The 27,354-nt window shown below is 40.6% G+C and overlaps 2 protein-coding genes across 2 annotated transcripts; one reads left to right on the top strand and one right to left on the bottom strand.

Annotated features, from left to right (window-relative positions):
• Positions 1-495: 495 nt before the first annotated feature.
• On the bottom strand, positions 496-6,925 carry bspry (B-box and SPRY domain containing). Its single transcript, XM_034095898.1, has 6 exons — positions 6,457-6,925; positions 5,811-5,909; positions 2,995-3,225; positions 2,841-2,866; positions 2,620-2,744; positions 496-1,735 (listed from the first exon to the last, which is right to left on the bottom strand). Exons 1-6 carry the CDS (start codon positions 6,904-6,906, stop codon positions 1,200-1,202), a joined length of 1,467 nt encoding a protein of 488 aa, XP_033951789.1. The 5' UTR covers positions 6,907-6,925; the 3' UTR covers positions 496-1,199.
• A 3,273-nt stretch (positions 6,926-10,198) lies between these two features.
• zmynd19 (zinc finger, MYND-type containing 19) lies at positions 10,199-24,237 on the top strand. The gene is made up of 6 exons (XM_034095907.2): positions 10,199-10,519; positions 16,559-16,618; positions 16,726-16,832; positions 17,414-17,554; positions 18,640-18,820; positions 21,827-24,237. Exons 1-6 carry the CDS (start codon positions 10,469-10,471, stop codon positions 21,968-21,970), a joined length of 684 nt encoding a protein of 227 aa, XP_033951798.1. The 5' UTR covers positions 10,199-10,468; the 3' UTR covers positions 21,971-24,237.
• The last annotated feature ends 3,117 nt before the right edge of the window (positions 24,238-27,354 follow it).

Genomic DNA, 27,354 nt, shown 5'->3' on the forward strand with positions numbered 1-27,354 from the left:
TTGGTCTCTTTCTCAGATTTTAAGACTCACTAAAAACTTGTTTTGTTTTGTGAGCTCACGTATTAGGGTCTTCACATCCTTCTGACCTTAGAGCCTTTGCTTGATTTAGCCAAGTGTCTAATAGAAAATGGCTATATTAACTCTACAGAGATTAACGAGTTGTGAAATGTAACTAAGAAAATGTAATCAGGTATCCTGACTGTAACATACTAAAGGAACAATTTGAGATACCTGCACTTAACTTGAGTATGTTTTATTACTTCATTTTATTTGGGAGGGAACAATATGAAACAATATAGTTATAGTTCTCCACTTCAAATATTGGAGAGCTTTGGTACTTAAGAAATTAAGATTATTTTCAAACAAAACATTTTTAAATATTTAAGTATAGCTGAAACTTTAAGTCTATTAATTGATTTAAAGAATGTCATTGTCAACTATTAAACAAATTGTATAAGTCATTATCAATGTAAGAACAATGTTCAGCTTCAAAACTGTGATGATTCGCTGCTCTTTTCTATCTATTTTTTTAAATAATGTTGAGGTTTGGAGTGTTGGTTATATGAAACAAACATTGTGAAGATATCACTTCGACCTCTAAGTAATTGTTAAAGACAAAGAGGACACATTTCTGCTCAATTTATTACTTAAAGTGTATTTCCAACATATCAAGTAACATTTTCAATCAAGGACTACTAATAGATTTACTCTATTTTCACTTTGTGGTATTTGTACGTTAAGTACTTTATTTTTTGGTTCTCTTGACATATCTTATTTTCCTGCCGAGTCCTTAATCAGGATAACTGATATGGCAAATAGACACAAAACAAAACTCTGCTCTTGCATAAAAGAACGAATGTGGGATTTTCAGCTGGTAACTGAGCATAATGCAGTAACATCATTAAAAGATATTTCTGTTGAGAGTTACTTTGTCACACAACATTACAAACAGTCCTGAATCAACCAGTGGACTTTTTCTTTACATGTAAAGTTAAATAATATGATTATTTCTAAATTAAAATCTATTAAATTGTTAAAAACAGTAAAAAAATAAAGAGTCAGCAGCTAATAATTACATAAATACAAATTCACGCTTTTTCATAACTGCACAATCAGATGGAGGATAATTTGCTGCTGATCATATTTACATTGGAGAATATCTTCACATGTTTGAGGTCATTGAGTCTTTTGGCTGCGTGTCAGTGCAGAATAGTGATGCTGCGGTCAGTAACTGCAAACGCTGGCAGCAGGGGGGCGTTGAAATAATGTGTGAAGGAGTGCAGCACAGCGCTGGAGTCTGGCTCGTAGAACAACAGCGTCCCACTGGGCCAGTCCAGCAGCAGGCCGATCCTCTGGGGTCTCCTCGCCACCTGCAGGGGCTCCTTCCTCCCCGCGTGGCAGAAGGAATAGTCCCCGTCGTAGTGAGACAGCACCCAGGACTGGCTGTTGTACCCCAGCCGAGCCTCGTTCCCTGAGCCTTTGCGCTCCAGAGAGGTGTAGCAGACCCCCACCTTGAAGGCACCACTTTCCCCCACATCCACCACCCAGCTGTGGGTGCCAGAGGACATGGACAGAGAGCCCAGAGCGTTGGGCCAGCAGTCGAAGCGTGCCGGGTCGTAGGGCAGCGGTTGGCGATGTTTTTTGTTGGAGAAGGTCAAAGTGTAGAAGTCGTCAGACAGGGACAGGAGAGGGCTCACTGTGCGCTCATAAAACTTCAAATAAAATGATCCATAAGCTGTGGGAAGAGGAAAAAGATGGATTAATGGTCAGAAATAGATGAAAAAATGGCTTGATAAATAAACATAATGTTGTTCAATGTACCAAAATCATGTAAACAATTATCTAAAATAAAATTGTGAGATACAGTAAATTGAATATATGTTTTAATTTGCTTCTTTATTTGTTTACCTTTACTATTTCTTCATTTTATTTCAAGACTTGCTCAGTTACACAAAACCTTCCAGGCCCCAAACAATCACTGCTGTTTCCAGCTAGGGAGAGATATATATCAGGATCATGTATATTACTGATTATGAACAATATATTTTTAGATAAGTTCAGACAAGTTCTGTGGGCAAAATATACCAAACATTTGTATTTTCTCTGAGTAGAAATGTTTTATCATTGTGGGAATAGCACATGTGTAGCTAATAACACAATTATTAAACCTGGGCTTTTTCTACTATGACTATTAAGGTCTATTAATGTTTACACATACATTAGCCATTCTGCATTAGGAGTACTAATACTTAAATTAAATATTAAATCATGTTAATAATTCACATATGGTAATATTGTGTAAATAACTTAGGGTCCTTAACATTTCATTTCTTTCGGTACACTTTTGTACAGTTGTAATTATGGGATTTCTGTCCTCGTCAATACAGTTGTATTTTAAGTGTGATGAAAAATGCGCAATTAAAAAAGGTAAAGATACATTTTTTATTTATTTTTTGATAAAATTGTTATTGGGTCATTTTGCCCACAATAAATGGGAATAGAAAATCTAAATGTTGGGACAGACCTATTTGCAGTTATGCTAACTACTATTATAGTTGTGGGCAATGATCCTGATACATCTATCAGGTTTCCATGAGGATCGAATAACACTGCACTAACCGTTTGGCCCCAGCAGCACTGCAGTGGCCCAGAGGCTCCTCAGCAGCTTGCTGTCGCTACAGGCTGAGTTCATGTTGAGCTGCTCCGTGTCACAGGGCTCCCCAACCCCATCCGCCACCTCCACCCTGACAAACAGCAAGAGAAGAACAAATATGACCTCTCTGGTACTGAGAAAGAAAGAAAGAAATATTCACTAGAAATGTTAAGTAGAAAACAATTACCTTTCAGCTATCTCCTGGACACTGGTCTGAAAGACAGGAAGCATTATAGATAATGAATGACCATTATCAGGTTACACTTATTTTAGCACAAGTTCTTCTTTTGTTCAAAAATATTCCCCAGTCGTCCCTGAACAAAAATGTTGTTGTCTCTCACCACCAGTTGTGCCTCTGAAGTGTGCGTCAGTGTGTGCACCAGGCCGGAGCGTGTTTGCGTCAGATTTGCCAAAGCTTTGCTCCAGTGGGCTCTCTGGGTGAGGAGGCACTGCTCCACCCGCTCCTCCTCCTTCTGCACCTGCTCCAGGAGACGCTGCTCCTCTTCCTCCAGGGCTTCACGCGCTGCGCTGACCTGAGCCAGGATATGCTCCCTGGCCCTGCTCGCCCCTACCTACGCCAACAGAGAGAAGGAAAATAAATGTTAGACTTCTGGTGGAGAAAAAATTGCTAAATATCTTCATGGGAGTGTATAACACAGGTTTATTTGAACTTTTAAGATTCTCGAGCATAATGTGTAATGATTCCAATTTTATAAAAATCTTCAAATCATGCACTAAAACATATTTTACAACAGTGTAGTTATGCCGATGAACATCTTAGTTCACAGGCTTCTCCAACAGTGCAACACAAAACACAGATAAACAGACAAATATAGTGCAAGTAAATAGTAAATACAAAAAGGAAAAGAAAAATAGTTTAAAAAAAGTTAAATAGTGAAATAGTGCAATAAGAGTCTATATGCAAGTTATTGGAATATGATATATTAGATAAATAGATAAATAATTTCTAAGTAGCAGCCAGATGAATATTATGGATGTTGTTTCAACAGTTCAGGTGTTTAACAGATGTTGCTTCAGCAGTTCAGGTGTTTAACAGTCTTATTGCCTGTGGGATGAAACTGTCCCTGAATCTGGTGGTTTTAGTCCGGATGCTGTGGTAACGCCTGCCAGACGGCAGCAGGCAGAACAGTTTGTGGCTAGGGTGATGGGGGTCTTTTATAATCCGGAGGGATTTCTTTCTGAGCTGCTGGGAGTAAAGGTCCTCCATGGATGGCAGCTCCGTCCTGTTCCCAGAGCTCAAAGCCGCAGGCAATACAAGTCAATCAATCCCCCCAGCTGTTAATAATAATAAAGAAGTAAAGCTAATTTTTTCGCAACTCTAGTCTGGGTCTTTCCATAGTTGAAAATCAAGGACAACTTATTTTGGAGAGACTCAGATGAGTTGAGATGTAGTCTTGAGGATTTTGTGAGGGACTGGTTACCAATAGCAGTTTTTGCTACTACTGCTACTGTTGCTTTTTTCTTTCTTTTTGTTCATGTGTCTATGTTTATTTTATTTTATTATTTATTTTTGGTATGTCTTGCCTTAAATTTAGGTATTTGTATTGAAGCATTTTATGACTTTTGAAAATAAAAGACAAAAAAACTTGATTTAAGCAGGTTCATTTTGGTATTGGGATTTCCTTTTTTCCAAGGATGTCTTGCAAGACAGAAGCAATAGTTGTCTCAATCAAGATACGTTCAAAACCGTGATACATACAACAACACACAAAGTAGGCAATAACATGAAGTCATATACCTAGAAAGAGGGAAAGGTTAAACACATCTGGCAAAAGAAACACAATTTCCAATTGAATTAGCCTCCAAGCCCTTAACTGAACTTTAAAATGGTCTTTTTGGGATCAGCCTATCGAGCTGCAATTCTGTCTGCAAGTGGTCTTAGGGGCAGAGATCATTAAGGACTGTTTTCTTCTTTCAGTGGGATATTTAGTGAGAGACAGTGGTTGTCATACAGAACAATATCCAATTAATAAAACATAGGGAAACATGAGGATAAAATAGTGTCCCGCCCATGTTTCTGTGCACACATGCAGCCAATCGACAGTGGGCGCCATAAAAGCAGGTAGTTATTGACACTTCACACAATGGCATCCCATGTTAGACCTTAAACAAACAAAGACAGCTACAAATATTCACTGACCAGATTCTAAATCCAATGTTTTGTTTTCACAGATGAAATGTGTACAATGTTGTTACAGAAAACATTTGTTTGGGGACTTGATTCTTGCTCAGATAAGGTATCTACATATTTGTCTGACCTGCCTTTACTGTTTGCTTGAGGTTTGATTTCCTAGTGTTAACTTGTAACTTGTAACCCTATGAAAACTTGAGACACCCATTGTGCTCAGGGAGGTTAATAAATAAGGGTGCACTGAAGGAGGCAACCTTTGCTTTGTCGAATGGAGGTGTTCAATTGGCTGAATCAGCAAGTTATACATGCCTAGTAAACATATTGTGTTTTTGTTCTCTCTTACTCAAGCATTTACAACTGCAAAGTGTTTCACCTGTTTGGGTTAAAATGATCTGAATAGCTTACTGTTATAATAGTTAAAGGAAAAGTAAGAAAAAGACACAATTAAAATCCATAATATTCAAAATAACTACAATTGTATTCTTAACATGAAACACGACATTTTGTGAATGTTTCCTCCCTACTAATGTGACAATAACGGTTTCACATGTACGCTCTCTCAGCTAAAATGTCAATCATTCACTATATTCAAGCTTTATATCCGTTATTACATCATTGAAATCTGAATATTTGTGGTTTGTAACAGTTATTTGGACTAAACAACCAATTTGGGTGGGGATGATGCTATTTTTATTTATTTTTTTGACATACTTTAGATTGAACAATTATTCAGAAGAAATAGTTGACACATGAATTGACAATGAAAATAATCCTAATGCCTTATGATAAGGGTCAGTAGGTTCCACATACATAAAATTCAACACGTGTCTGCAAAGCACATCAAGATTGTCACATGGGACTTTTCATAAAGCAGAGCCAGCCGACATAGGCTGCTTGTGAAACAGTGTTTGCTTCACTTGATAATGTGTTTGTATTGAGGTTGGCCCCTCTGTGTGTGATCATTAGTGTGTGGTTTAGTGGGTGGGGATCACATGTGTTTCTCACCTGAAGTTTTTGCTCTTTGGCTGTCAGCGTCTGCTCGATAAACCTCTCAATCCTCAGAGCCTGCAGCTGCAATTTCTCACACACATCTACCAGATGGTTCTGTTGAAACACACACACAGTCACACACACGTACTCATCAGCTGGAGGAGACACAACAAGAAAATCCTGTCTTTTTAAATACCATGCATAAGAATCAGCTAGAAAAACTACATGTGGCGCACCCAAGAAAGGATTACTAACTACACATTTTATACTGTCAAATATGTGAGCATTATTCTCCACACTTTTAAGTGAGTCCTTATAACAGGTACAATCCTCAACAGAGTGAGTGAATGAAGTAGGAAAACTCCACATTTTCTTTCATAAAATAAACTTAAAAGGATCTAGAATGATATGTTCTAATGCAGATGAAAATCTGTTAAACCTGTCTAACAGGAAAATAACAGGGCAAATAAAAAGGTTTAAACAAACATTCAAACAAAGTGAAAGTAACATTCCTGGGCTATTATCTAACCCTGAAGGTATCCCAATAAAGAAAAATATCTACCTTTTACATTTCTAAAGCTAATATTAATAAAATTATGGCAAAACTCAGGCAATACATTTAAAAACAGACATTAATATACAATATTAGCAGTTCACTCACCCTGACTGCGGTTACTCTGGTGGCCACAGGGGTCACAGAGTGTCCGTGGCAGGGACCCACGATAGCGCAGTGGGAGCAGATGAGTCTCTGCTCGGTGCCACAGAACCAGTCCAGCTCCGACTCATGCTCCACACACAGCTCACATTCCCCGGAGAAGATCCCGGACTCGGTGTCGGGGGTGGTCGCAGCCGGTGTCCCCGCGGTGTCCCCCTCCGCCGGCTGCTGCTTCACCCCGCCGCTCAGCACCGAGAAAATAGGCTGCTCCAAATCCATCGGTTTACTTTTCACAACATCCAAAGTCTTCTCCGGTGAAGACGGGCATGTTAACTCGCAGGTTGTGAGCTCCTCGGTCATGGCAGAATAACGCAGCAGGTGCATCGAGACGCACATACAGTCACCTGCGGCGCAGTAATACAGGTGGAACAGGTGGGCAGAACACGGAAGTAACATGGACACCAGAGGTCAGAGCTGAGAGGGAAAACAACGTTCTGCTCTTCTGGTTCTCAGTTGTTTGATTTGGGCGTCAGCTGATAACCGTCTTAGAATTGTGTTGTAGCCTAATAAATCACAAGCTGGTGTTTATATTCTAGTAGTGGCCTTATAAAAAGCTGGATGTGCAATGTGCATATACCTTTCATTCTTTAAAACCTTCTTTAATTTCCAGTTTCTCCACCTTTTAAAAATACATATTTTTGGTCACTTAAGAACTTTACCTCTTTTTGCATTGAACACATTGGACTATGTTTGGATGATTTGCTATTGTTTTTTTTAGTCTATGTTTAACTCCAATGCTTGCACTAATGATGTATGCAAATAAACTAAAATGATAAAACATGCTGATGTGTTTAACTCTGTAACAGGATTCAAGAGAAATACATACACAAGGATTTACATTTTTGAATATCAGAAAACATTGTCTGAACTATCTGATATTCACAAAAACGTTCATAAACAGTTAAGAGGGGTGACTTTGTTAAAATGCCTCTCACTGTTATATTAGGAATGTGTTTTCCCCTATCTTTTATATTATATATCCCCATTTGTATGTGCAAACCATTTTATAACCCAATTGATCTTTAAAACAATTAAATGACTTTTTTTGTAACTTTACATTAGACAAAACTCTTCACAAACTATATTCACATGACAAAAAAATTGAATTTCTTTCTTTCTTTTGTTTGTTAAACATTGTTCACGACATCAGCATTCTGAATAATGATAACCTGATAATTATTAAAACAAATAAACTAACAGTTTAGAACAATGTCATCCAGTCAAGGATTGTTTCAGTTTAATAATTTCATTTGGAAGTTGCTTACTTACATACCATTGAGGGGAAAAAACTGTGGGAGAGGATAATCACATTTTCCAGGGCGGAGAGGTGTGATGGATAAATGGTTTCATAATATGTGTGTGCCCAGAGATCAGGTGCAGCCACACCTCGGGACAGCTCTGTTCAGCAATAAAGTGAGTAACACCCTGTCTGGAAAAGCTTATGAATTCAGAGACAATAACAACAAATGTTCTTTAGAAGGATGGTCTGTTTCATCGATGGCCAGGCTCATTCATGTATAGTGACTCTGCAGTGAGTTGGTTTTGGTTGCAACTAGCATCTCAAGAAGTATGCTTCCATTTATAAACCAACAGTAGGGTGTGTCCGACTCCACAACATTTACTAACATATCCAGTTTATAATCGTAAATTATTATTACTATGTGATTATGCCATATACAATGATAAGCTATTATCATATAAGGATTACACACGAAGTCCTGACTTTCATCTAGGCTACATTGGTGTTGCATGTATCTTTTTAAACAAACTTTCAACTAAACAAAGCATAAACTGTGTTTCACAGTTTATTGTGTGAAACAAAAATGATCAATGTATGAGCCGTTCTTGAGTCATTGTGCTGACTTTCATTTGGACTTTATTTATTTTATTGGAATTCAATGTTTATTAAATTTGCCAATGAAATATTGTCATAAAATCCTAGAGGCAATTGATAAAATATTCCCCTTAACTTACTTTTAACTCCTTGAAGAGAACAATTATGACAATTGTTTGTTTTTTAAAAAGGGGGAGTAAAAGGCTTCACATTTAAAAACTAAGCTTAAAAGAAAGACTTGTTGTTAAAGCGACACATGTATTTGGGAGGAAACAGATCAAATCTCAAGAAATTCAAACCCACAAAAGGAAATGCCACACCTCCCAGCTCCATGTCTGTGAGTAACTCCATATGGGTGATTGAAAGAAAAAAAAGTGGTGCCTTCGGGCTGAGACAAGGTGCTTCCTCATTTCAGCTAAAATGGGAAAAGCAAAGGCACAGGACTGCTATTGTTTCCAACAAAAAAAAAGCTGTTTTGTAATGGGAACAACTAGCCATGCAGGCTTTACATCATCAACTTCAGACATAGCGCATGGACTACTGTACGTAAAAAGTTAAAACAACAACACAAAAATGTAATGTTGCAAACACGTTGAGTTGGCACAAGGCAACCGCTTTAACTCACCAATGCTATTCCTCTTAAGAACAACATTACATGTTTAACTTTTCAATACACTAATACACAAATTAACTAAAGTATAAATATGCCTTATATAATTGAAATAAGATTTGTTGGGAAACCCTGCTGATCATCAACAATTAATGAAAACGTTTTTAAAGTAAAACTCCTGTTTTCCTAATTATTCTTAAATCTTCTAAGTTTTCTGTGATACAGACCCTGATCCCTAGAGGGTGCTCACCTGCTTTGCTACCTGCAAGAAAACGCTGCTGATACTGTGTCAGGTCCTTAAGATCATTTGTGAGGGATCAAAACAAGGATATAGGGCCTGCACTGTGAGCATCAATGAGTGTTGGGATGAAAATAATAAGTTGTACATTCCTTTGAATTTGTGGACATATAAATTGCAGTATAGTTAAAATGTATGTTCAAAAAGCAGTCATTCTATAATGATTTCTTTCTTTTTGCTTTATGTTTTCAGTGGAAGGATGTGACACTGATGTACAGCATATAGGCTACAATACTCAATGGTCTCACATCATCAAGCTGATTTAGCAGCAACATTTTTTACGTCAAATACGAGAAGCCCCTCACTGCAGTGCGCAGTACCTCACGGCAGGGGTACTACTCAAATACGGCTCAGCAGATGAGTAGAAGGCATGGATCTAGGAACTCAATACCAAACTCAAAGATAGACATCAAGACATGCCATTATTATTATTAGGCTCCCTGTTCAGCCAATGGATGTTAGCCTTCATTACAATACAATTACGTGGTGCAAATATATAAATAACCTTTGTAAATTCAGTGATAGTTAAAAAATAAAATCATAGACGGTTCGATATGTAAAAGTATACAACTATGGTTGTTTCATTTTCAAACACAAAAGGAGCAATTCACATTAGTGCCACTTCTATTTCTTTGCAAATAAGTATTTGCTGGATAGCATCAATGAAGCATTTGGGATTAGCATCTTGGGAACTAGCAACGTTTTTTGAGGTGACTAAGATATTATAAATAGACATCAAATAGAATAATTAATAAGAAGACAATGTAGGTCAAGCAACTGTTTGAGGCATTGGATATTATTGTTGAACCATGTTTGACACTGGCCACTATCCACCCATCAAACATTTCGCGCGAAAAAAGTTGTCACGAGAGTGTAATGACGTAATACCTGAAACAGACAGTCGTTAAAAATAGTCGTCGGACGACATGATCGGACGTTATGTATGAGAGAAAACGTAACGTCCCGGCTGATTGGACGGCCTCACTGTTGGCTCTTTCCTTCCCGCCCCTCCAGCAGCTCGGCTTTCCTGCGCTAGCAGCAGCAGCGGTGGTGTGTCACCGAGGCTAGGCTGCTGCCGTAGAGACCCGGAGTCAGGGCGAACAGACACCCAGTTCATCCACACTGGCATCACAGCGGGGCTGAGGGGCTGCCCCGGCGAGCTTTACACCTGAACACCGGTTCGGTTGGATACGTGTCTGCGCCGCCCGTCCTCCTGATGTCGGACTTCAAGCTCGGGATTGTGCGGCTCGGCCGTGTGGCCGGGAAGGTGAGCTGGATCCCAGAACTGCCATGTGCGGTCGGGGTAGGAGGGCCCGCGGGGACCACAAAAGGCGATGGAAAATGGTTTCGCAGTGACGTGTCGATGCTGTTGGACAGCTTGAATGGTTATCAACCCATTACCAGCGTTAGTGATTTCACTCGCAGTGCACGGATTAGAGGAGCCGGCCGAGGCAGACTGGTATTCTGTCTCCGCCACCACACAGTCTCGAAGCTAACGCTAACTAGCATGTAGCGGGTTACTGTTATCTGGCGTTAAACCTTGGAATAATAACACACATGTAAACACATGGGGTCGTATTTTCTCGTTACCGGTGAGGGGTAGAAATGGAGATAGTGTTTATTTGTTTCTGTTCGACGGTGGTTGTTGTCTTTTATAACGGTCGGTGTTAGTGTTAGCACTGCCACGCTAGCTGTGTTATTTGGATTACACTGAAGTGTCTGCTAATGAGGAAGCCATTATGCTCCATCAACTGATTTGTTTGGTGCAACGTGACAAAGCATAGACAGGATGGCACACTTATTCAACATCTGTGGCCGTAAACGTGCATATTGTTTGTTTTAGTTCCTTATTTACTATTCAACACTTGTGAGGCGTTAAACTATGGCTGAATGATGTGTGTCACAACAAGACACTCAAGATAAAGGGTCCAGAGCCTTTCCAGTTGAATCTGTGAAGAATCAGTTACCCACCTGCTGAGTGACACATCTACAGTCAGGAGTCACACACCTTATTTACAATGTCACTCCTGTTAACAATGGGCTGGCAGTCGAGACAAAGTGTCACATTGCATGTTTAAACCTTTTGGTATGTGGACACCACCACCCTGTGCTGAGGTGTACCATGCTCTGTGTAGCGTGGGGCTGCTGTGTTGGTATCTTGTCACGTGCGTGTGAGGAAGTCCCACCTTCCTACAGAGGTGCTCGGGTATACAGATCAACACGATGCTCTGATGGTCCTTTTTTTTTTTTTTAAACATGCAACATCTCGATTCCAGATGTGGTTGATATAATGTTGGATCAAAATAGCTGAAGCTTATTCTCGTGATGACGTGTACTTTTAGGGTTATGTTTATGTCTGTGTTGCAGCTGTCACCTGTAGGTCCAAAATACGAGTTTGAACACACCTACAACTGCTGCTTATCATTTGTTATTGTACTAGCCTTCGGAAAACATGCTAGATTTAATAAGCAGTCTTGTTTGACTTTGCAAGTCTGTACATAATACTTGCATGCATAAGTATAGACTAAAGCCTAATTTGGAAATAATCTATTGTTAAAGGAATGGTCCACTCATTAGATAATTAATCAAAACTTCAGTATTTAGTGAAACGTTATGTTTAAACCATACCCTGAAGAAATCAGCGATATTCCCCGGTAAATAATGATTTTATAGCTCTTTTTTATCAAGACCTGTATATTCCGTCTGGCCGCCGCCATGTTTGCCATTTTCAGTAGTCACGTGATGGTCGTGACGTCATCCATGCGTTCACTTTGTCAACACACGGAAATATGGTGGAGTATTTCAGTTCGGACTCGTCAGCAGAGGAACAAGTTTTGACCAATGTGAAGAGATTGGATGGGGGAATTCATCCATACATATCAGTATGACAATACGACACCCTCTGTCCTAAGACCCTCACATCGTACAAGGAAAAACTTCCGAAGAAAACCCACAGTTTAAAGGGAACATGGGAGAAACCTCAGGGAGAGCAACAGAGGAGGGATCCCTCTCCCAGGACGGACAGACGTGCAATAGATGCCGTGTGTAAATTGAAAAGAGAATACATTTGCAACATAGGTAGTCCAAATGTTTGGAAATGCATGTGTGTATAATGGGAAGATGATATAAGATACTATATGTATGCATGTAGTACCACCCTTGCTAGCGATTCCCTCTCTAGTTTAGCATACTCAGCTTCGTTGTCCCTGGCCATAGAATCACGATTTTATGGGGCCGGAAAAAACTGGGGTAAAATACACACTAGCCGGTACTACGCTATATGGAAAGGCCACCAAAAACTGTCCTGGCCTGGACGTTAAAACGGGGCTAGCCGCTGCAATGGAAATGCGCTATAACATACCTTATTCTTACTCCGAGCACTACTTCTGCTCCTCCGTCGCTTCACACTTGCAGAGGGCGATTTCTCAACTGGCCGAACTGGTGTCCTGGTCGGTGATGACACCAGAAAGACCGATGGTACTGCATCTCCATTGAGTAATGGTTGTTCTTTAAATCCCATGTTATGTTTGATCATACTCTCAGAGTAGTCGTCCGGAAATGTGAAATGTTCGCTGCATACATGAGCCTGTAAATCTCTCGGTTCGGGCCGGCCACATTTCGCTAGCCACTGCCTCCGAATGTACTTCTTATGCTTACCTTTTGGCAACAGATGGAACCGAGCATTCCGTGGATTGTTCCTATCCGAATTATGGCAATATTTTGCGATACAGTGAGGCATATTTGAAGAGAGAAACTACAGTAAATAACATGGAGATCAACGTGTCTTCGAAAACCAAACGCATGGATTACGTCACGTCCGGGAAATGGCGGCGCCCACAGTGTTGATGTTATTTCGGTATATAATCAGTTTAAAATCACTGATAATGTCATCGGATTAAAAAAAAAAAAGAGAGACTGGCAGAGACTGGTCTGTTTTATCGGATGATAATTTTTTAAAAATGAGTGTCATGAGCATACCATTCCTTTAATAACTATTCAGTAGCTAAAAACATTTTGAATTTTTTAAAGCTAAATTAAAAATTACATTCTTGAATAGTTTGCTGATTTGAATAATTCTACTGAACCTGCTATTTGTGAATCCCTAGGGGAGAAGCCTTTACATTATTTTAAATGGTTTCTTTTCTCATATTGTTTTACGCATTGTAGGGGTGTAACGGTTCACAAACATTTCGGTTCGGTACCTCGGTTTTTAGATCACGGTTCGGTACGCTTTCGGTACAGCAGAAAAAATGATCACACAACATGAAATATTTTTTGGGGGTTTTTAATTACTATTAAACTGTGAATAATGTATTCACTCAAATAAATACAAAATATAATAAAATAAACATTAAGGTGCAGCATTTGGATGAACTGAAATAATCTGTATTTTTACTGTACTAGTAGCCTACTCACAAAACATAACATATTTTTTTTGGGTTTTTAATTATTATTAAACTGTGAATATTCACTCAAATAAATACAAAATATAATAAAAGAAACATTAAGGTGCAGCATTTCGATGAACTGAAATAATCTACTTGAACTGTATAGTACTCAACTAAGCAGCCAGCTTGACATCAGGACTTGCTTGCTTGTCATTGTATTTTCATGTTTTATTAAAGAAAAATTAACTTGCTTGCCGCAAGGGCAGATCTGCTGGCACTAACAATGTCTCCTGCTGTGGAGAACACCCTCTCAGAGGTAGCAGATACAGCCAGCTAGCGCTTTGCTAACATAACTTTTTGCGAGTGGTGGAGGCTTAAATGCTAGTGGGAGTTGGGTTTGCACTTCAGTAATTTTTCTTTTGGTACCGGTGATATTCACGTTCGGGTGATGCCTTTTCAAATGAGTGTGCAAGTTTGATGTATTGCCAGCCGCGTAACCAATTGTAGTTGAATAATGCAGACAAACGGCTTTGGTTTGGTCCATCTGTCTTTGTCTGTCATCCTTGTACGTAACTGTGAAACCAAAATGTTCTCAAACCGGAGACTTCAATGATGCTGGAGGATTTTCGAGCTCAACTTTATCTGCGTTCGCCATTTCGACAGTTCCTCAAACAACTGACTACATTTGAATGCATCCCTGTGACCTGCCTCTCGTCCAATGAAATGACTTGGTCGCTCTATGACGCGTTAAAATTACACTGAACGCTGCGTTCCTGTAGCCCCGCCCGGAGCATGGGCTGCAGGAACATGCTACTCGAACGCTGCATCGCAGCACCTGAGATTACTTCCAAAACGTTTTTCACGTTCTCAATTTATTACGTTTAACGTTATATTCGTTCGGTACACACGTGTACCGAACCGAAGGGCCCATACCGAATATTTTCGATACATATACCGTTTAGGGATGTCCCGATCACCTTTTTTTGCTCCCGATCCGATTCCGATCATTTGATTTTGACAATCTGCCGATACCGATTTTTCCCGATCCGATCTTTATGCAATGCATTAAGAGAAAAAAAAGGTAACAGATAACGGCTGGTCATCCAACGCGATGAATTCAGCTATCTTGGATGTTATTGTGTTGGCCTTTTCACTGTTCTGGGGCAGTTTCTCTTTCCTTTTAAAAGTCTCTGAAAGTGTTGATTGTTTCAGTGCCGTTACCTGAGTGGCCGCTGTGTACTCGCCGTGTTGTTGTTGGTGTTTATTTCTCAGGTAGCGTATTAGATTGGTCGTGTTGAACGTAGCTCTGTACTTTCCACCACGCGGAACCTCTGCCTAGCAAACATTGCATCTGGCTGTTACACTGCCTTCGCTTTCAATTTTATAATACTTCCAAACTCCTGACATTTTCTCTGTCCCGACTCCCGAGTCACCAGCTGAACGTAGCCTCTCGTTAGCTTACTGCTACTATTAGACACTGCGCCCACTCTGTTGCCAGATTTGAGAGAAATAAGCAACCAGGTCTATGAAAACAAGCCCAAAGAAAGCAACACATACATGATGTTGTGTAATTTTAAACCAAAACTAAGTCCTCAGGATGACTTTAAGACGTGAACATGGTCATTTTTGTTTTGTAACATTTAATAAAAAAAAAATATTTTATTAAAAAAATCCCGATCCCCGATTTTTTGAAAATCACGTGATCGGCTCCGATCACATGATCGGATCGGGACATCTCTAATACCGTTACACCCCTAACGCATTGGGTTTCATGTAGGGATGCACGATATTGGTTTTTTGAAACCGATACCGATAACTTCCTGCTTCTCAAGACCGATACCGATAACCGATAATAAAAATAAAAATTACGCCACTAATTATTTTAACGCGATTAACGCATGTGTATTTTTTTTCCACGGCCGCCCCGTAGCTTCAGAGCGCATCGAGTTTATAATACCATCTACAAGCTGATGCTGACAGCCCTGCTCCTGCTGTCCGCTTGTGGCAGACCACACTTCCACGCTCACCGGCAGGCACCGACTGGCCATCGGGAGGACCGGGAGGGTGTGTGTTTGTGTGGCGCGAGTGAGCAAGAGAGAGACCGTACGTGCATTGTTGTTGTTAGCATCGGGTGCTAGCTAGCTGCGCTAACGGATATAAGGAGCTGTTTAAATGAAAACAGAGGAGCGCTCTATCCACACAACTGCGCCGAGCACTTGACTTGATGCAGGAAGCAGACAGCGGGACATTGTAGGAGAAGTCAGCACACTCAGCAACATGATTGCAGCGTCCAGGCTGCTCCGGTTCGAGCATATGCCTTGAGTTGCACATAGCTCCAACGCGCGCGCGCGCGCGCGCACACACACACACACACACACACACACACACACACACACACACACACACACACACACACACACACACACACACACACACACACACACACACACACACACACACACACACACACACACACTGTATTGTATTATTGTCTTCGTACGCTTTTAACACCATCGTAGCGATGGCGATGTTTCAGGTGACTGATCAGGTTCGAAGTATTAGGGAGCGCTGGATTTGTGAAGAACTCCCCTCTTCCTAAACCACTAACACCACAGTACTGGCAAAACGGGAGGAGCCGAGTGAAAAACAAGCGCCCCTCATCCCAATCCACCCACACCGCAGTATTTTTTTCTTTTTTTGTACCCAAAAAAAATATTGTATATTATCGGGGCTATTAATACTGTTATCGGTTTATCGGGATGACGTCATAATTCCTAATATCGGGCCGATAATTATCGTGCATCCCTAGTTTCATGTAAAGCTCCCAAAAGATTGGCAGGTCATGAGAAGATGGCTGATACTGTAGTAGTTGTGGTTCTTTAACATTAACATATTTTCTCTCCATTCTTTCATTTCAGACAAAATATACACTGATTGATGAACAGGACATACCGCTTGTGGAAAACTATGCGTTTGAGGTAATCAATTAGGATTCAGCTACAAGTTTGCATGTTTAGTAAAAGTATTGATGAAATTGCATTCTCTGATTTTGCCAATGTTTAAAGGACATTTGTCTCTTTTCCAGGCACGCATGGAGGTAGATGCAGATGGCAATGGAGCTAAAATCTTTGCCTACGCTTTCGACATTGGCAAAGGCCGCTGGGCAGGAAGGCCTTTGCATGAGCTGCTCTGGTAAGTAATTTTTTCATATATTCACAAAGGACTTATTGTCTGTCTGAGGTAAAGAGTCATAATAAACCTAAACTTGCAAGAACGTGATCAAAAACAGTTATATTTGCAAGATGAATGCTAAACAGGGCACTTTGCAGCAGCCATCATTGAAACCTTGGACAACCTAATCTCCTTGTGCTTCTTTATCTTAAGAAACAGGATTTTATCTATACCCGTGCAGGCTGGTTCTTAGTAGCTGACTCTGTCCTTCAAAAACTTTTCCTGTTTGCATCAGATTTATGTCAAAAGGAACAGTGGACCAGTACTTTATCTCAAAAGTTTGGCATTAACAGTCACTTGTTATTGGTCTTTATCTTAAGTATGGTGAGCTACATATTTCTTTTGACCTAGAGTAAGTATGAAACCTCTTATGTCTAATAAATGCTGTTCCTTAAAATTACCAAAGTGCTATAAAACAAGGTGCCGCAAAGGATATTCCCCAGCACGTCTACATCAGTGGATGACGTCTTAATGAGCCGCTGTTATTTTGTAACTGGTGAGAGACTGGTTGACTTATTATCTTGATACTTGTCTTGACCTAGGGAGAAGCACAGAGGAGGCATCGCCCCCAGCTTTCAGGTCATCCACATCAACTCTGTGACCGTGGACAACCGGCTAGACAACCTGCGACTGGTGCCAGTGGGCTGGAGCCCCAAGCCGGAGGAGATTTCCAGCAAACAGAGGTAAGACTACAGCTATCGTTTTTTAGAAGTGGCTGATTATGATTCTATCTCTGTGTAGGAACATAGCGTGCACGAGCTGGATGTTGTGTCTGTACGCAAAGCCAGTCTGATTCTGTGAGGCAATAAGCAAAGCCTGTGTTCCACATCCGCAATTTGTCTTGTTTCGAGGGACAGCAAAATAGATATAAGCAATTGCTCAGAAAATTAAGTAAATGTTTACCTGATTCTGACATGTACTGACATTTCTTTTCTTATTTATTTAATGATTAAAACATGTTTTGTATTTTTGTTTGGCTGACACTTCTACTTTATGGAGAGTTATAGATAAACGTTAATGTTCCTCTGGTTAAAATCCCATCGTATACGGTTTCTTACAGCGTTTTCATCTATATTTATTAGGGATGCTCCAAACGATATCGGCCGATATTCACTCTCTGCCGATCCATCGGTGCTCTCTATAAAGGCCGATCGTGAGAGCCGATCACATGACGTAAAATACATGATACAAGCTCGCCAAAATGGCTTCACCAGTCTGGCAGTATTTTAAGGTGTCCGAAAATGACAGTAAAATAGCGGTATGCAACGTGTGTGAAGCAGAAATCCTGCAGCTCCACCCGCTGTGACGGACCGGTGAGCGGAGCAAAACACACACTAAGAGTTAGACCTTACACACTTAGCCATTTTATCTACCTCTGGAACAAGCTAAACTAGTTATACATATATTTATTCTTCACTGCCCGGTCACTCATTACTGGATCTGAGAGCTGCATGAGACGATACTGACAGGTTGTCAGGAGAGAGAGAGAGAGCGCTTCCGCTCATTTCTCCCATGTTATTATCCAAAGTTAATGTAAACTTGAATAATGTACTTCATTTGAATGTAATAATTATGTTGGTTGTTGTTTGTGGAAGCGCCAGTGAATGAGCCCCATTAACTGAGTTTTAAACATCACTTTGAATGGAAGATCCCCATAGCCCCCACCCACTTGATCGGTATCGGCCGATACTGATTCCGGCGATCGGAGCATCTCTAATATTTATTGTTACGAGGCCTAACGTTTCCTCCATGTTCTCTGAGTGTGCAGAGAGCAGTCTCTGTACTGGCTGGCCATCCAGCAAGTGCCGGCCGACCCGGTGGAGGAGCAGTATCTGGAGCTGAGCCGCACACGCTACTACAACGCTAACGGGGAGCTTGTGGAGGAAGAGGAGTGCTCCTGCACCTACTACGAGTGTCACTATCCTCCTTGTTCACTCATCGAGAGGAGGGTATGTACTGTACCTGGACTTTTTGTTGCATGTTTATAATATTATTGTCAGATTTGAATCTATTTAATGTTTTTCGTTTTTGAATTACATTTTATTTATGTTATAAGGGGAAAAAATGAAAACTACAAAATGTTCCCCTCATCCAATCCAAATTCTAAATAGTATTTATTTTTACCATTAACACTTAAAATGACAAAGAAGTTTCATATGTAAACAATCAATTAGTGATTTAATTTAAGTCCTGATAAGATTTCCCTAAAAAAAAATGCACTGACAATGAGGAAGTTCGTGTTTATGTAATGATGATAATGTTTACATTTAATTTCTAAACATAAAAAAAAAAACGTGTTGAAATTATTCAGGGTTGATGTAGGAAAAAATCCATGAAATTTTAAAATGCAAGCCTTTTAAGGATTTCCAGCACCTGATAAAACCCTGATTATGCTTAATATCTTATTATTGTGTGATTGTATTTTGCTTTATATTTGAAAAAGCGTGAAATTACTTGAAATTGCAAAGTTCTCTCTTCATCTGAAATTAGCAATACTGCATAGACCATGTGTGTTATATATACAAATTATGTAGTCTACCACATTGCTAAGGTGTTGGAAAAACAGTCCTGCAAATTGGACAAACATTAAGGCGAGACACGGCAGGCAAAAACATCGTTTTTCATGCACTGGTCAATTTTGAGGTTTTGTGCTATTTTGATTCCATAACATGTTTTCTATCAGGCTTTTGGAAGGAAAACGTACAAAATACACATGTAGGTGTTTATTTGACTAATTTGTCTATTTGCGTCTGTAGATTTCTCCTAAATTCACCAAAAGTTAGCATTCTAACGTAACATAAAGTGCCGCGACCGCTGTGTGCACCATGTCATCAGAGATATTGTTGGAAAGCTCCATCTCTCCTGCACAATCTCATCGCATCCAAATATGGTCATTTCCTTTGTATCAGCAACCAATCGTGAAAGTACAAAGGGGTCTTAAACCAAAAAACGAAATCTCATTGGCTGGTGTCAATTTCTGACAACGTGATTCATTCAGATGCGTCACGTGGTGTGCTAAAACACTTCCTGGTTTAGCTTTCCGCTAGAAATTAAAATCTCAAAATGGCAAAAGAACAGCGGAAAAAAATTCACAGAGAAGACGACAACAATTGTCACTTTCACGAAGCAAGGTTATACAAAAAACAAATGACCCCGCCAGAGTGGGGGGAGTTCACAGAGTGCATCGATGCGCAAGCTGTCATCCAAAGAACAGGAGGGTTTATCTAGCGCCTCACTGCAATCTTTGAAGGTCGTGTTCTCAAAATGAGTTTTTTCTCATATTCTGAGTCAGAGATTTCCACTTCAGTAGCACGTAGATACACCAAACCTTCCAGTTATATTCCTATCAATATTCTGAAGGCTTTTACAGAAGGGTTTGTTCATATATGTTCATAAATGTTCTACAACATTTTATAAAACGGACAAGTCAAATCAAGCAATCTGATTGGTTCTTAGCCGTGATATACTGAGCGTATACCACGGGTAGAATTGTAAGTTACTTTTCACAACAAATCAGTATCCCTCCGCGTCTAAGAAAAACAGTATTCCGTTCAAACTGGAACAAGAAAGCAGCGGAGAAGTAACGGGGCAGAAACCCTCCTTTTTACGCAGCAGTCTAGACATAGACATCAAACGGCAAAACATATTCAGTGTGCAGTTCCTTTGGTATTAGGGCAGGGATATCTAGATACTTTCCAAGGTTTGACATAATGAATTGTGCTACTTTTAAAGCAAGCAACGATGTTTTCAAATCTGTAATCAAAGAGGTCCGCAAAAACACTATCGACCAATCAGATTGCTTGATTTGACTTGTCAGTTTTATAAATATATTTACATTTCTTCAGTTACGAAACAAACTTACAAAGCATAAGATGGAAACATTTAAGATTAACTTCGACCTCCGGGGAGGTCTTACTATGGAGGAGTGGATTGAGCAGTGCCTATCTCCAGGGAAAAAAAGCACCTAAACGACGACATGCAGAGCTACGTGAAGAGCAGGTAGACCAACTGGAAAAGTGCCACCATTCAAAAGCTTTCTGACGCAGGTCTTGAAATAAAGCAGAGAAATTATGGCCGTTAGTGGCCACAGGTGCGAATACTCTCTCCAGAGCTACTGGAAGCCAAATCTCAGGGACCGGAGAAAGTGGAGCAATATTCTCACCATGCTAAGCAACAGCCTAGAACAACCTCAACCTATACAAGTAACCACGTAAGCCATGCTACTGATGCTGGACAGTTTTTCAGTGGGTGCACAATAAACGGCAACATACAAATGAATGTAAATAAATAGACAAATAATGGATCAACGCTCTCCGTCTAATATGTTCGCTAGCTGTTAGTGTTGTTGCATAGCAACCACCTCGCACTATGTTTCGTGCAGAAGTCAACGGAGGGACTATTTTATTTTGAACATCATTATTTACTAATAAAAACTATTTAAATTAGAGTGTGTATTTTTCTTTCTATTGCCACACTTGGTAACCGTTTTATAAAAGCTAAGGGGGTTGTCGACCCTCCGCTTTGCGTCGGGCCGAACCACGCCCCTTAGCTGTGATATAATGAGCATATACCACGGCCTGTCGTGAGCTATTGCTTAAGTATACCTAAAAACATGGCGAAAATTGATTTAGGGCTGTTGACAGTATTTTCTGATTTTATGGAGTATCCAATATCCCTTCTGTAAAAGCCTTAGATACTAATATGACTACAAAATGAAACAAGAATTTTGAACCTGGCTTTATCCAAAGTTCAGAATTGTGTTCCTGAAATGTTTAATGAGATAATGGCACATTTGCATATTTAAACATGCTATTTCAGACAACTTGTAATACAAAAAACTATTTTCTTAATATATGTCATTAACTGGAGATATTATAGCTGATATATGTAAGGTAACATTGTTTCCCTATTCACCTGTAGTGTCTCGCCTTAACGTGCGTCTCTTCTCTCTGCAGCTCCGGGAATTCAACATCTGCGGCCGCTGCCAGGTGGCGCGCTACTGCGGCTCCCAGTGCCAACAGAGGGACTGGCCCGCCCACAAGAAGCAGTGTCGCGAGCGCAAGCGGGTGCTGGCCCTGGAGTCGGAGCCCGAGCGATGATCTACCCTCACCCTCGCCTGGGAGAGGAGGAGGAGGAGGAGGAGGAGGAGGGAGAGCAGGAGAGGGGATGGTTGGACTTGTGGGATGGGAGCGGGGATGAATTGCTGACAAGAGACTAACGACAGAGGACAATGTTGGTAGCTTGATTGATTGATGGACTCAGGGGGTAAGAAGATGGAGGAGGGGAAGGAGAGTAAAAGCAAAAAGACATCTGCCACTTCCCAGAACTGTAGTTCTCCATAGCTTGCTTGCTGGATGACGGGAAAAGGTATTTTTTTCATTATTTTTCTCGAGGAGGGAGACCCTCGAGCTCTACCTGCTGCTATGGATTTTGTATGCGAGGGGAAAAGAACTGGACAAGCTTCTTTGGACCACAACATGGACACTTGTCGTCATCCACTTTAGTTCCCCCCCCCCCCCCCCCCCCCCAGCTGTGGGTGTGGGGACGTCTGTGCGAACGGGGGACCCCGGTCATTCAGCTGGTACAACGGGACATGGACCTTCTCACTGTATTGCTCCCTCTCCGGTGCACAGGGCTGCTTCCTCACGGTCATCGACACCTTAGCCGCCTCCCTGTCCGTCATACCCCCCCCCACGCAGCCCACTCACATCAGATTTGAGATTTCACTGATTGAATCACACTACCAGTATTGAGTGTGTATGAGTGTGTGTGTGTGTGTGTGTGTGTGTGTGTGTATGTGTATGTGTATGTATGTGTTTGTGCTGCCAATGTTTACTGAAAGACATTTAAAAGCTCAACGTGGGTGGTTATTATTATTATTATGGGCAGGGTTAAGTATGACTTTTCTCTTCATAAAGGGGCCATATTACACCATTTTTAAAATTCATATTTAAGCATTAATTGGTGGGTTAAAATCTCTTCACTGTTCTAGAACAAAGTAGCTGCCAAATAAAGGCTTTCATTTCTTTCTAGAAAGTTTCTCGCCCCATCAGTTTATTATTTTTCTATCAATTTGATTCGACTTTTCGTACCACGTTGTAAGAAACTGGATTACATTTTTGTTTTCTTTCAATCAGCATTTTCAAAATTCTCCAGTTAGTATTTAAAAAGCAGTTCTGGGTGTTTTTAAAGTTCTTGTCTTGTTATGATCAAACAGAAACCGGTTGTTGGTCACCTTATAAGAAATTGCTTGCTCGTGATCACAAAATAATAATTTATTGTTCTCCGGACACACAGTATCCATTTGTCTCTGACATTCTTTTCTGATCATTATCTCTGCCAAAGTCTACTATGACCCGTAGTTTGGCTCTCCTGTATCTACTGGTTTAAATCCCTCCAGTCAGTCTTATTCAGCTGGTTTTTAACAGACAACCTGTCTTTTTGCAGCTGCAGGGTTATGGTATACGGGGGAGGGTGGCAGTTTCTTGTGTGAGAGTTTGCTCTAAGGGTTATTTTTTAATAGAAATTCTATCAATTGAGCTATATTTATTTAAACATTTGATTGTGAAACATGTTTTTGTCCTGGTGATATTTGAAGGCGAACGTTAGAAAAATATGGACAATATGGGACCTTTTTATGTCACATCTCTTTGGGCAGGAAGGGGGAGGGGCTTGAACATTTCAACCCTGTTACTTGTTTTTCTTTCCTGATCCTGAATTAATAAGTGAGTCCTCCTCAGTGTTGCCCTTCCAGATTTTCCATGAAAACACTGCACACCATCATTGTCACTAGAAATCTTCCACGTGAGACGTCTTGGAGCGAAAAACTTGAATTCCCCCCTTTTACACAACTTTTTAGGAGAATTGTACTTTGGAAAGTGGTTTTATTTACTGAACCATCTCATTTGGAACCACGACAGTCAAAGTGAAATTTGTTCTATGTCAATTTTATCCTTAATCGCCTGCCTTCCTTGTATTTCCTACAATGCGCACCTGCTTAACGTCTCCTCTCGTGTCTTAGGTGAGGAGTCCAGACACTTCGTAAGCATGTAACTCACAGATGTACATGCGACTCGTTGATTGTTTATTTTGTATGTGTGTGTGCGAACAGGTTTTCAACACTGCACTAAAGATTTGGCTCCCATGTTAGCTTATTTGTCATCGACGGGTCGAAGGGAGGGGTGTGATTTGGATTTTGGAGTGTACAGATTGTGTCTGAAATCTTTGTTTTGTAAGAATATAAACATTAATCACCTAGAAATAAAAGAGCTACAATATCTGAATGGAAGTAAAGTTGGGAGGGGGGGGGGATATCTGACCGTTGCTTTTCCAATGTAAAATGATAATAAATAAAAATAAACCTTAACCTGTTGTTTTCCATTCAACGATGCTTGTGCACAACGTAGGAAATGATTTGGTCACAGAACACAGGAAGTCGTTTCGTAATAAAAGCAATCTAAAAGGCTTTCATATTCAAATGTGAAATAAGGTTTTATAACTGTTATAGTTCTTAACCTTATAGCTTTAAATGCTAAATAGATAAAGTGTTACCCTTTTTGTTTTAATATGATATCCCTTGGACCTTGACTTCCCATTCCCAGCTTCATCTTTTGTATGAAGTGCTCTTTAAAGTTTTTTTAAAATAATTATTTGATAAATGGAAAATAAAAACAAGTAGTTTTATGTGATGTGACAAATGCCATAGGGCTTGTTGATATTTTATCCCTTACAAATTATATTTATAGTTAATGTGTTCTGTTTTTCGGGCACCTAGTTAGGATGCCACCTGGGCGCCTCCCTAGGGAGGTGTTCCAGGCACGTCTAGCTGGGAAGAGACCAAGGGGTAGACCTAGGACCAGGTGGAGGGATTATATCTCTTCGCTGGCCTGGGAGCGCCTTGGGATCCCCCAGTCAGAGCTGGTTGATGTCGCCAGGGAAAAGAAAGTTTGGGGCTCTCTGCTGGAACTGCTACCACCGCGACCCGACCACGGATAAGCGGGAGAAGATGGATGGATGGTGTTCTGTTTAGAATGTCTTTAAGACATATTAAGCCTTTCTTCAACTATGGCTTTACAACTTGCATCTCTGGAGTCTATCTATTCTTTCTTCTTTGTCCTGTGTAACAAGAATGTTAATTTAAGCCTCTGTGTTGTTACTTAGTTTGCTTCTCTCCACCGTCTTCTCTGTCTTCTTCTTTTTCTCTTTCTCTCCTACATCTTGAGGTCAGTGTGGTGTCAGGGTTCAACAGAGGGGTCGACGGGCCCCGCTGTTGTGGCAGAGCCTGGGGCCACACATGGCGTTTAACAAACAAAAAGACAGGATACTGAGAGGACTTTATTGAAACACCAATTTGAGTTTGTTAACTGGGCCTAATGCTGCGTTCACACCGGACGCGATGCAAATATTCGCTTCGCTCTAAACGCTCGACTTTCACCGCGGCTTGCAGTTTGTTATATTCAGTGTTGTGCTAGTTACTGAAAACCAGTAACTAGTTACCATTACTAGTTACTTCATTTAAAAAGTAACTCATCTCTGTTCACCTGGCTGTTGACTATATAAAAAAAGTCATAACGGAGTAACGCACCATGTAGTAACGGTAACTGAGTTACTGAATTTAAAAAGTAATGCGTACTAGTTACTGCCAAAAATAACGGCGTTACAGTAACGCGTTACTTTGTAACGCGTTAGTCCCAACACTGGTTATATTGCGTCATTCAAAACAGACATACCGTTGACGCGCCGTTGACGGACAGTTGAGGTTGTTTACATTTCCATGCAAGATCGTTTTTGTTATTTCTGTCCTTGACTCTGGAGGAACAACTATTGCTGCTTTGTACCTTCTGTGGAAGTGTATCGTATATCTCCGGGAACCCACTCACAGCCACAACGATCATCTCTTCCATCTTTACAACTGATCAACAGCAGGACGTCAGAGGGAATCCCAACGCTGATTGGCTTTCGCGAGAACGCGTCACGTGAATTTGCCGCTGGAGTTGAACAAATTGAACTCTCGCGTTTTGACGCAGCCCCCTTCAATCGCGTGATTCGCGCCGCGTCCACCGCTTCATGCTCGCCGTGAACCGGCCCCTACACACGGCGGCGTGCGTTGCCGCTTGGCGGTGGGCGTGTCTTGAGCTTGGGGAATCAACGCGAGCAGCCCGACCAACAACCAACTAACCACATGAATGTCCCGCCCCGGACATACAAAGCAAAGCATTCATGCTACATCCATGCTGGCTAAATATACTGTCTATGCTTGCTAGCTGTCCATTCAAACGAAATACACTGGATATAAACTCCCCAAACAAGCGAAAACCTACCAGTTTCCCCCACTGTCTTTGCCACCTCCCCCCATGCCTGGCTCCTCCGGTTTGTATCCCTGTCCCTACCACATATCACATATCCCTGCCACGATAATTTTCTCCTCCTTTTGTTGACATATGGGAAATAACTGCGGTCTGGCTCTCCCAACATACACCCGGTTTGATTGGCTACTGCTTGTACTGTCAGATTTACATACGAGGGATTTTATTGGCTGACGCCTCCGTCGAGGCGGCAAAAGTAGAACATTGCTCTACTTTTGCAGCGAGCACCTCGAGAGAAGCTATGCTTTGCTCCCACAATGCAGTTCGGCGAATCGTGACGTCACCCCATTCAAAGTGAATGGGCAGAAGCGTTGAAGCGGCAACGCACGCCGCCGTGTGTAGGGGCCGAACAGAGTGAATTCGCGTCTGTCCGCCTCTCTGCATTGACTTTACATGTAATTGCGCCGCCCCCAAACATCGCATCGCGTCCGGTGTGAATGCAGCATTAAAGTTAATGCTGCTAAAAGTTAATGCTGCTAAAAGTTTACAATTATTTACCTTGGTTGGTTATTGGCTAATGGTTACACAAGCCAAAAAAACGTTATGACATCATAAAGTGGTGAAATTCTGATCAGCTCATTTTCAGACAAATTTTTATATAAATGGATCAGGACAATTTCCCGAAACTTTCAGAATCTCTTTACACATAGGGGACACATGTTTATGTATAAAAGACAGGAACAAGTGAATTTTGCATAATAGGTCCCCTTTAAATGTAATGTATGGAATCAGTGATGATAGATGAAATGTAGTTGCGTATCTATTTATTTTTATTTATTTGTTGTTGTCTTTAAGAAAAAAAAAATACCAAGACATTTACGAGACTTTATATTCAGTATTAAAAGGCTTACTCTGAACGTCCTTGTTGATCAAATTGAATATTAGTTGTTGTATTATTTAATGCCTTAATAATTTATATTTTTATTGTGTTATTGTAATGTTATATTAGGTTTTATTCTTTTTTTGTATCCAACCAGAATAATCTCTCTTTCTTCGATTAAAGTGCTGTTTTTGTGTTTTGTAGCCTGTGAAAATAAACGTTATATTAGCGAGAAGCTGCAGTACTACCTCCTCTCCGTTAGGCGTCACTAGTGTTTCACACAAACAGCTGTTCCTCC

The sequence above is a fragment of the Pseudochaenichthys georgianus genome, chromosome 12, assembly GCF_902827115.2.
Source record: "Pseudochaenichthys georgianus chromosome 12, fPseGeo1.2, whole genome shotgun sequence".
NCBI classification, from domain to species: domain Eukaryota; kingdom Metazoa; phylum Chordata; class Actinopteri; order Perciformes; family Channichthyidae; genus Pseudochaenichthys; species Pseudochaenichthys georgianus.

Excerpts from the sequence above, each read along its gene's own strand:
- zmynd19 (XM_034095907.2), top strand. The coding sequence starts at position 10,469 with ATGTCGGACTTCAAGCTCGGGATTGTGCGGCTCGGCCGTGTGGCCGGG. Across the intron at positions 16,619-16,725 it reads TGGAAAACTATGCGTTTGAG|GCACGCATGGAGGTAGATGC; the intron begins GTAATCAATTAG and ends TCTCTTTTCCAG. Across the intron at positions 18,821-21,826 it reads GTTCACTCATCGAGAGGAGG|CTCCGGGAATTCAACATCTG; the intron begins GTATGTACTGTA and ends TTCTCTCTGCAG.
- bspry (XM_034095898.1), bottom strand. The coding sequence starts at position 6,906 with ATGTTACTTCCGTGTTCTGCCCACCTGTTCCACCTGTATTACTGCGCC. Across the intron at positions 2,745-2,840 it reads GTCCAGGAGATAGCTGAAAG|GGTGGAGGTGGCGGATGGGG; the intron begins GTAATTGTTTTC and ends GCTGTTTGTCAG. Across the intron at positions 1,736-2,619 it reads AGTGCTGCTGGGGCCAAACG|CTTATGGATCATTTTATTTG; the intron begins GTTAGTGCAGTG and ends CTCTTCCCACAG.